Source organism: Sinocyclocheilus rhinocerous, unplaced genomic scaffold (assembly GCF_001515625.1).
Source record: "Sinocyclocheilus rhinocerous isolate Xijiao unplaced genomic scaffold, SAMN03320098_v1.1 scaffold2046, whole genome shotgun sequence".
NCBI lineage: Eukaryota > Metazoa > Chordata > Actinopteri > Cypriniformes > Cyprinidae > Sinocyclocheilus > Sinocyclocheilus rhinocerous.
In genome coordinates this window covers 46838-57682 of record NW_015639535.1, presented here as the reverse complement: position 1 = coordinate 57682, position 10845 = coordinate 46838, and the positions used below count along the sequence as shown (strand labels likewise).

Below are 10845 nucleotides of genomic sequence, written 5' to 3'. Positions count from 1 at the left end.
ATTATTGTTTTGGCTGCTTTGGTTTCTTGAAATATCCAGGAGTGAAGTTTACTGGATTTACATTGCCTATATGAAACTGATATAATTTGTTTCATTCAAACCTGTGTCAACATGTTGTGGTCTTATTAAAACATTCCTAAATGAATGATTCCCAAGACTGCGAACACAACACCCAGAGGCAGGTTTATTAATGTTTTCACTTTTACTTAGCAAGAGATTCTTTTTTTTGTATTATTATTACATCAAAACATAGTCATATTGTAGAAACATCTACAAATGCATACATGCTGGGACAACATCAACACACCCATAACAATTCCCTTACTTTATTAACTTGCAAATCACACCTATAACAGTTAAAGACAGGATCTGTACTTTGATTCATCAACTAAGTTAAGCCACAAACCAGTCAAACATGACTGGATGATTTCCTGCTCAGAATGGAATGATACAAACAAGATAATAAAGTTATTCTAGAAACACACACATCACACACATTCTAGTATCACACAACACATACAAGGAAGAGATGCATGCATAATACCTGGAAATCTTTGAAAATTTACTATTGTGGATTGTAGTATTTCGGTGTGATTTGTTGCTTTTAAAGAAAGTTGTATCTTTACACTGTAATTCAAAGGCACGTTATGTAAACTTACAGAATAAAACATTACTACAATACTGTGACTAATGATATTGCATTAAGTCATAAACATTACATTTAATTTGAAGCAAATCCAATTACTAATAGCAGAATAAAACAAATGAAATGTAAATGAGAAAATACTTGCACTTTCGGAAATAGAATATATACAGAATGTAAACACAGCATATGATCTGGAATTGATCTATTAAACTTTTTCTTCTATTTCTACAACTTGACTTGGATGTCTGTGTCGCGAGCCGTCATCTTGAAGCTTGCCCATCTCATGTTGCACACTTTGTTTCTTGCGTAAGTCTGCCAACAGATCAGTCCGTTCCTCAACTTTATTTTCTGGATCTGCACTTCTGCAGCAGGCTGAATTGCGACCTCTGTTGCAGTCGTTAGCAGTCACAATAATAATTGCTATAATGCAGAAGACAAATGCCAGGCTATAACCTATACACTGAAAAAAAGAAGAAGATAAGAATCAATAAATAAGGAAAACATTTGAACAAATACCTACTGCTATTTACCGCTTCTGAGTTCATAGTTAGAAACAGTGTTGTCAAGTACACGGCTTTCCTGTGGAATTGGAATACGTCACACTGTTGCCGCATGTTGTTGGTCCTAGCAGACGCGACGCGACACAGCCTATCTGTTCCACGTGAGTTTTTGTCCTAACCATACGCGACACGCGACAGTGGATTTTATTTATAAACGGTTCTATTCCTTCGACATAGCGGCTGGTTCGAAAAACATACAATGACAATGATAATCTCTGATTATGTGTGTTATTCATAGTTAAAAGTTTCTAATGTGAGTTTGAATATCATTTTGCGTGACCTTTATAGCCATACTGAAAGCAACAATAGATAGTTTACCTCAGATCTTTAAAAAGGGGAAAACCGCGGGGAAAAAAATATGTGATTGGGCTATTTTTGATAGCAATTGGGCTGGTTTTGTTTCACATGCCTGGCAACCCTGGTTAGAAAATGAAACCTAATCGATTTTGACAGTCTCTTAACGATTTTCGGATGTGTATTTTTCCACATATATATGCAGACGGAACATCTTAATAAATCAGTTTTCAAAATGTTTCAAAATTCCACTCGACCAAGTGTACACTGATTCCCAAGCAAATGATTGCTATAAGCCAGTTCTTTAAATTATTAAAAAACTTATTGTAATTGTAATTTTCACAATGAACCAAAAAATGTTACTGGATGTTATGCCAATAATAACAATAATAATAATAATAGTCTATATGATTCCCATCCATAACTGTATGTTGTATATTTGTTCTTTCATATGTAATTGTTAGCCAAATATGTAGCTGTTGTGGTTCTTGTGGTTGTGTGTTATGAGGTTATGTCGGTCTTTGAGGTAAAATCCTCTGACATTTACCTTTGATTGATCAATCAACTCTCGTGTTTGTTCATATAGTTCGGTCTCATTTCCTCCTTGGTTTAATTCAGTAGGTTTGCACCAGTTCAAACAAATCGGATGCAGGTCCTTATCACAGGCATACCGTCCATTCCAGTCTGTGAATCCACATGCAAGATAATCACCATCAATTAGAAATATACAGATCCACACAATCGGTGGAATCAGACAAGCCATCAAAACGGTCTCAAAACTCTGCCTCCTTTCTTCAGACTGATATATTGCACTTTTGTTCTGTTCTTGAGATTGTCCACTTTTGTCTTCTTCCTGAGAGGCTTCATTGTTGTCCTGACCTTGCGTTCTTCCACCACTGTTCTGTCTTTGAGAATGGCTGAATTTATATTTACAAGGCCTCAAAAGCATGAACATTATGACGAAAGCAAAGAGACTGGGTACAATGAAGAGGAAACCTGATATAAGTGCGTTCCACTTAACTTTGCATGGGCATGAGAACTGGACATCAAGCAACGCCTGCAAACCCAACAACATAAAGCTCAATGGAACAGAGGTGATGGCATTTTTCTTGGAAATCAGCTTAATTGCTGCTTTAAAAAAGGTTTTTAGTTGCATCTTCAAAGCCGTAGGAATTCTGTCTCAAGGCTGTTCCTCTCTTACAGTTTGTGGAAATGTCTGTAGTTTCTTCCACAAGATAGAATAGTGAGATCCTCTTCAATGAAAAGAACAAGAATCATTTTCAACATTTCTTCAATATAGGTATTACAACAGCAGAGTAAAAAAAGTGTTTTTAAACTTACTGATACAGGTGATAAGGGTGTCGCAAACAGGTAAGTGTTGTTTGATCTTTTTCCTTTCTTCCACATTTATACTTTCACTCTTCCGATACTTGCCATTGGTCAGCCGATCCTTCAATCTCAATTACTAATTCTGATTTGTACATTCAGAATCTGGGGAGAAGCAAACAGTTATAAACGTCACATTGCGCAACGACAGGTTTCAGATTTCTAAATACAACAGGAGTGATCGCCAGCCCCCCTGTGCATTTTGAGAGTTATAGTATTGAATAGTCAGTGTGGGAATTCATGTTCTTATGAAAAAAGCTGAAAGGCATTATCATTTATTGATGAGTTTGGAGACAGTTAACGGTTTTGATGTTTTTTTGTTGTTGTTTTGTGTGTGTGTGTGTGTGTGTGTGTGTTATAGATTTGTTTTGTTTTTTCAACTTGTTTCCACTTTTAAAACTGGTTTACCTTATGAATTAAAATGCTAGAGGAGAAGGTTAAATTTGTTTTTTTCCCAGTAAAAATGAATTTCAGTCATTGCTGTCAAAGATTGTTGTTTCACCTTAATTTTACTCTTTAATGCAGACATATGGTACAAATAGCTCTTTAGTTTACATTTTTTAAACCAAGTTTAAAATAATTCAATATATTAAACAGCATTTTAAATGAGTGAGTCACATTACTTTGTGAGTAACATTAAGACAATATTTTAAAACAACCATTGGGTTTACATTGTTTTAACTGTTTATTATATTTCACATCCACACTATTATCATACATTTTACTTAACACAGTTAGAAGGTCAATTTTAATTGATATAGTTACACCAAGACAATACAGCAAACCACAAAGGTGCATTAGCAAACAATTCATCAGGTACAAATGCAGTGAATCCAGATAGTTTTGTCAAAACAGCAGACATCACCCTAGAAATGACCCATCACCCAAGTTGTTCCCTGTAACAGTCTTAATCTAGGTGCATTTGTATGCAGATCACCCCGATGAGTTCAGACGGGCCGCTGTAGTTCAACCTCTGAACCGTAGATGGATGCCTCTGATAGTTGTGTTGGTTTATTCCGCTTTTCTTGATGCTCCAGACATCTTGTTCTACAATCCCAAACGCTTACAACAGCAATGACAACAACGACGAGGAATGTGAGCATAACTAAAGCTGAAAACTAATAAACACACAAAAGTAAGAAAAAATAATATATATAGTTGACAATATGGTAAAAATTGTACAGTAGACTCACCCTCGAGTAGAAAATGATTTTTTTGGTGAGTTCTCGCAGTTCTGTTTCATTCACTTTACCGTCCCTTACTCCAGTGGGTTTGCACCATTTAATCTGGAGCTCTTCATCCAAGACGTAATCTCCTTCCCAGTGTGCCATGCTACACGCAACATATTCACCCTCAAACAGCAATAGAAACATCCACAATGAAGGCGGAATCAGACTAAATAAAAAGAGCCCAGCACAATGAAAAGATGAACGTCTGCAAGGTCTTTGGATGAACATCATCATAGTCAGAGCCAGAAGAGCAGGTCCAAGAAAGATGAAGCTGATCAGCACCATGTTAAACCCAGGGTTACATGGGCAGGAAAATTCCTGATCCATCAACTTCTCCAGTCCAATTAGTGCAAAGCAAAAATGCAGAGCACCAAAAGAAGCTGTTTTTCCTTCTGGTTTTTCGGAATTGTTTGAAAACAACTCAAGAAACACCATCTTTCATGAACAATGAGAAACTGGCCACTTTGAAGCTCACAGACTTACTTCGGACCGAATGAACGACTGAGACCTTTTAAACAGAAAAGATCATATGTATTTGTTTACAGAACAATGTGTATCAGCGAATCTCATATACAGGGATTTGGGATCTTTATTATTAACTATTTACATGGTCATTAATCATAAACTATGAGACAAGGAACATTGAAAAAGAACAACGGCATGCAAACGGGAGTAAACTTCATTCTTTTAGATTGGGAGTAAATCAGACACGCTCCATTGAGCTAAATTCAATGAAATTCATCAGAACTAAATTAGACTGTGTTTGTCCAACAAAATGAAAACAAACAGCATTATCCCATATCATTGTACATGACAGCAGCATTATACAGCAGATATTTACATCAGATCAATCTCTGGAAAACTCATATCATTAAATTAGAATATCATTCATATCATTCATTAGATGTTACTGTGTTAGTGACTTGTCACAAAGATGAACAACAAAGGATACATACAAACACAACTGTAAAAAAGCAAATAAATGTCATGACAAAAACACAGTCATATTAAAAATTGCATTTCAGGCCTTATAGGGTTAAGAGCACTTTGAAAACTGCTTAACTGATACAATGATTTTACAATATTACAATGATAAACTCTAATTGCATTTAGTTTTAACATGCTAAATATCCTAAAACATTTAATTAATAAGCTGATCTGAATTTTACAATTAATTTTTAAACCCAAATTCTTCAGTGGAGACTTATTTTATGTTTGCTGTTGCTTTTCTGATATATGAAAATATTTATTCCAGCTGCAGAATCTTCCAGGTTGTGCATATTCAAAAAAAAAAAAAAAAAAAAGTTAAAAAATACACACTGGGGGGGAATTGACGTGGTTTAAGTGATTTAATTGAAGTATAAAGATACTATTTCTATTTCTTCTTTACCAACAGGTAAATTCACAAACAACAATCCATTCATACAAATTGACAAGATGAAACATGGAAGAGCTGGAAATCCATCTACACGATTTCTTTCTTTGTATTGCACATGATACAATCACATTTATATTTATATCATATCTGCAGCCCTGCTAATGGATCAACATGCCAGCTTCCAGAATAGCATTTGCAACAACATTGGAAACAGTTAAAGCCAAGAATTTAAGGTGTGTCTAGAGAAAATGATTTAAAAAAATAAACTAGCCTTGTGAAGTATTTACTGATTTTGAAAAGCACTGTATGTATTACATCTGCAATTCATGTTGCATAATCATTTAATTTACATATCATCCACTAAAATTTGTATACACATAATACAGTCCTTGACCCTTTCTTAATTATTTACATACTTGTTTCACTGAATTGTTTATAAAAGCAATATCACAGTTTTGGTTGTGTGATATTGATTTACTGTCTTGCATATTCAAGGATCAATAAAAACAATAAGTAAAAGAAAAAAGATGAATACAGTAAAATATATAAAAAACCCCAGGATGAATCATATGATTCAGCCATTTATTCACATTCGAACAGAAGTGGCAAGTTTGCTTCACTTCTATAGCAAGCAAAAGTACCCATATATTCTTCTCTATCTTCTGTTGTTTGCGGTGGCTCTTCACCAGTGCAGCAGTAGACACAAGGTACAGCCACTATTATTATGATCAAGCCCAAGCCAAGGAGCATCACAAAACCCCAAATCTGATTAATAAAAAAGCAAAATCAGTACATTGATTTAATACAAAAACAATTATGATAATGCATACTTAAAGTGACAGTACTGTACTTAAATTCTAATTCAACAAATGCTTAAAGCGATGAGTGAGCTCATTCTTATTTCTTGCACACTGAAACCCTTTTTATACATGCACTACTTCAGAGAATTTGTGAAATTTTGTGTGCATCACATTTTTTTTGAATGATCTTAACATAGCCTATATATTTCAGAAGACTGGAGCATGGAGAAATCTTCCAGTATATGACTTACCTGTGAACTGGCAATAAAGCTGATAGTCAGAGCCTGTAGTTCGGTATCATTTTTTCCTGGAACTGGTTCAGTGGGTTGGCATCATTTCACATGTTGCTGATCATCTGAAACATACACTCCACTCCAGTCTGTTCTCTGACAGGCAACATAATCACCATCAAGGAGCACAAGCATGATCCACACAAAAGGTGGAATCAGGGCAAACAAGAAATGTTTAAACTGCCAGCGAGACCTTGGAGGTCCATGCTTAATTAGCTGCAAAATACACAGTAAACCTAAAACAAAAATAAATGGTGCAATGAGGATTAGGTTTATTAAGTGTGCATTTTGCTCAGCATCGCATGGGCATGAAAAATCTTTATCAATCAAAGCCTCCAACGGAATCAACAAAATGCTCAGTGGAAAAGAGGTGAAAGCAGATGTTTTGACCAGATCATTATCCAAAAATTTTAAAAACTCTTGTGGTAACACCATCTCTGAGGCATACAACAGGCAAATCTGATGATGTTTTGTCTGCTTCTCTGTTTTATGGTCTCAGGCACACGAGATACCCAGGAAATGCTTAAAGATGGATAGGTCCCCTACAAAGAACATAATAATATATATATATTTTTTCACATTATAATTTTTAATAGTACATGCATGTCTGTATGTGTGTGTGTATATATATATATATATATATAACTAATTTTAATAGCAATTATTAGCAATTAAAGATGGGTATTTATTAAACAATTACAAAACTACATACATGCATAGTTAACAAAACCATTTTTTACAGAACTAGCTTACATTGTATCACACGTCTTTTACCTTAACACAATGAAGTGAGTCTGGTCTTGGAGTTCAGTCTCATTCCTCCTTTGTTTTAGAAGCCACTTTAAAGTAACCTGTTAAACAGGCAAGAGCATCATTATCAGAACATATGAGGATGAAAGGAATCAACTTGCTTTATAAAGAGGCAGCCCTCGGGACTTAAACTGACGCATTCTGTCTCCTGCAGTCCAAAAGAAATGATAAACACATGCACACATGCATACAGCATTAAAATGTACACAACACATTTCTATCTCTTTTCACACAAATTATTATTACAAGGGTCAGATTATTGATAAACAAAGCCTTGTTTTGCATGGTTTCGTGCACAATAGTATGTATGACTTCAAAACACTTTTATCGTAATTCATTATTAGTACACATTTTATGTTTGCATTTATCCCAATTCGTCGGTCACGACGTGACTCGTAGTGACCGACTGAAAGGGAACCAGCTCCATATGGGCTTTCTGTTGTAGTAAACTTGTTCAGTAGCAATTTTTTTTTTTACTTCTTGAAATGTATTTCTGTAATGGCAAAGCCAAATTAAAATAAAACCTTACAGGTTTCAAATGATATGAGTGTGAGACTGTGAGTCAGTGATGACGGAATATTAATTTTAATCATAATTGATCAAATATAACAAAATTACATTGGGTTTGATCATGTCTGTAACTGATCTGTTTGCACTTCTTATTGATTCTTCAATTTTACATTGAATCACAGTTGACTTATTGACAGCTTTTTACTTCGGAAATTAAGAACTATGACAATAATAATGTGTTTTTGTTGCTAAAAAATAGCTTTTTGTATAAAATAACAAGACACATTTTTGAGCATGTTACACTTACCTACAACAACAATAATCTTGTGAACCAGATCTTGCATAATTCAATTCAATTGGTTCAATCTGAAATATATAAAAATACAAAACAATACAAAAAAAGCAGGTCTGATAAAAATATTTCTCACTTTGTTGATGGTGTATTAGTCCATTATCTCCAATATATAAAGAATGAAAAACAGCGATGTTAGTCAGGTTGTCACCAACATCAAGCAGATTTCTTTCATTTGTACCCTCATCAAGAGTAAGACAGAGACCATGATACACTTTCTTTTTCTGTTCCATGTATAGGCATTGTTTAATCTGGGTGTGTCTAACGTACCTAACGATCATTACAGACCAGAACGAGAGTTGAAAAATAATGCACTTTTTTTCCACTTTAATATTTGTTTTTGTGTGTGGGCAAAAAAAAAAAACATTATTGATATAATGTTAGTTAATGTTATTATTGATATATTATATAAAACATTTATTGACATTATATTTGAACCTCATGAAACATTTTAAAGTAATAAAAAAATTAAATTTCATGACCTCGTTAATTTAAATTGCCCTAAACCTTTAAAGTTTACATATGTTTCACTCTTAATAATAATAGAATAACGGACTTCAGAATAATAGTTAAATAATGGATTAGGAGTCAATTTTTAATTGGCAATCTCAGTTTCTGTAATGCAGAATAATTCATACAATACAATAAAAGGAGTTACAGGGGAAGACGTTCCTGGTTTATTTGAAAATGGACTTTGACAAATGACTTGGTTCAGAGAGTTGTGAAATCAATGGCTCTGAGTGATTCACTTATTAAGTAGGTCTAATTCAAATAGCTATGAGTGTTAGGACTGTTTAAAAAACATTTTTGACTATGACAAGCTAGCAATTAATACAGTAATTAACAAAAGTAGAATTTGTAACTTAAATTTAAGGATAAACACTTTAGAAAACTTTGAATGTGCCATTTTAGTTATTGGATTGAGCTATTTGTAGCAACATTTGGATAAATATGTTTTTAAATGCCGTTGCCAGAACCAGTTCTGAGGTTTCTGAGGGATGAAAAAAAACTTTGGCACACATGAACAGACAAACCGTAACTTCCAAAGTAAACATGATCTTTATGCTGTTGCTAATCACAATAGAATCTATAAAATGCTACCAGATAACTCCATCTCTTCGTGGAAAGTCGTGGCCTAATGGTTAGAGAGTCGGACTCGTAACCCAAAGGTTGTGGGTTCGAGTCTCGTACCGGCAGGGATTGTAGGTGGGGGGAGTGAATGTACAGCGCTCTCTCCCACCTTCAATACCATGACTGAGGTGCCCTTGAGCAAAGCACCGAACCCCAACTGCTCCCCGGGCGCCGCAGAATGAATGGCTGCCCACTGCTCTGGGTGTGTGTTCACGGTGTGTGCATGCACTTTGGATGGGATAAATGCAGAGCACTAATTCAGAGTATGTCACCATACTTAGTCACTTCACTTTTTTTAACATGTTTTTTTATTTTTATTATAGCTATTATTAAGTTATTAAGCTGTTATTATCTGTAATGTTATTAATCTTATAGATTTGAGCCAGATATAAACCTGCTAAATACTTTCTACTTCTGAATCTCTGTTTCTGAACTTTTACATACAATTTCATTAAAATGAAAATAACAGGACAAGCTACAGTTTATGCCACTTACAATTGACAAAACAATATGAAGAGTTTGATTTCGTATTCAGCTTCTAACATAAAAGCAAGATAAGTAGGTGCACTGTACAGGAGTTGTGATACTACTGCATTCTGCAGCTTTACATTGGCATTAAATTTGGATCAATATTCCCCCAATCCAAATAACAAAAGGCTCAATGGAAAAGAGGTGAATACACTTTTAAAAATAAAGATTCCATAAAGGAGTTTTCACAGCAAGGCCATGAAAATTCATTTTGGTCCCCAAAAGAACCTTTCAGTGAACAGTTTTTAAACAAACCATTGTCTTAATGCGAAGAACATTTTAATAATCTAAATAACCTTTTACCACTATAAAGAACCTTCAGTTGAACAGAAAGAATCAATGAATGTTAAATGCCCTTAATGGAAACATCAATGCCAATAAAGAACTTTCATTTCTAAGAGTGTACAGCAGTTTCACTCAGCTGTTTTCAGAGGCAACTTAAGTACTTTTAAAAGCAAGTACTTCTGTACTTTTACTGAAGTAAAAATCTGTCTTTACAACTTTTACTTGTAATGGAGTAATATTTGACCAGCAGTATCTGTACTTTTACTCAAGTAATGGAGTTGAGTACTTTGTCCGCCTCTGGCTGTTTTTTATAGTGTGTTGAGATGTTTCATAGCAAAAGCATCTTCCCAGGCAAGTTATAAAATGCTTTCAGTTTTATTTTGCAAGTGTTCTGTTTATCTCAGCTATCAAAACAACCAAATAAGCACAAACAACTGCAAAATATGGTTATTTTGCGGCAATTTCAACTATTTCTTTAGGGTGGATTGATCTTCTTGCTGACATATTGATTACGGTATCCCAAGTACACATAAAATGTGATTTCTGAAGGTTATACAGGACATGCTTAAATTTTTACCTTTGACTCAACAATAAAATCAAGGGTCTGATCTCGCAGTTTGGTTACATTGTTTCCTGTGTTCAAAAC

At 34.4% G+C, this 10845-nt stretch overlaps 2 protein-coding genes across 2 annotated transcripts; both read right to left on the bottom strand.

The window, feature by feature from the left end:
- Positions 1-725: 725 nt before the first annotated feature.
- LOC107751486 (uncharacterized) lies at positions 726-2899 on the bottom strand. Its single transcript, XM_016567226.1, has 3 exons — positions 2842-2899; positions 2048-2753; positions 726-1106 (listed from the first exon to the last, which is right to left on the bottom strand). The coding sequence occupies exons 2-3, from the start codon at positions 2654-2656 to the stop codon at positions 852-854; spliced, it is 864 nt and encodes a 287-aa protein (XP_016422712.1). The 5' UTR covers positions 2657-2753; positions 2842-2899; the 3' UTR covers positions 726-851.
- Positions 2900-3833: 934 nt separating this feature from the next.
- Positions 3834-4550, bottom strand: LOC107751482 (uncharacterized). The gene is made up of 2 exons (XM_016567223.1): positions 4080-4550; positions 3834-4004 (listed from the first exon to the last, which is right to left on the bottom strand). Exons 1-2 carry the CDS (start codon positions 4548-4550, stop codon positions 3834-3836), a joined length of 642 nt encoding a protein of 213 aa, XP_016422709.1.
- Positions 4551-10845: the final 6295 nt, after the last annotated feature.

Bases quoted from the DNA above. Each gene is read 5' to 3' on its own strand.
- LOC107751486 (XM_016567226.1), bottom strand. From the start codon at position 2,656: ATGCAACTAAAAACCTTTTTTAAAGCAGCAATTAAGCTGATTTCCAAG. The intron at 1,107-2,047 runs GTAAATGTCAGA...TCTTTTTTTCAG, and splicing joins AGTTGATTGATCAATCAAAG to TGTATAGGTTATAGCCTGGC.
- LOC107751482 (XM_016567223.1), bottom strand. From the start codon at position 4,550: ATGGTGTTTCTTGAGTTGTTTTCAAACAATTCCGAAAAACCAGAAGGA. The intron at 4,005-4,079 runs GTGAGTCTACTG...TGTGTTTATTAG, and splicing joins AAATCATTTTCTACTCGAGG to TTTTCAGCTTTAGTTATGCT.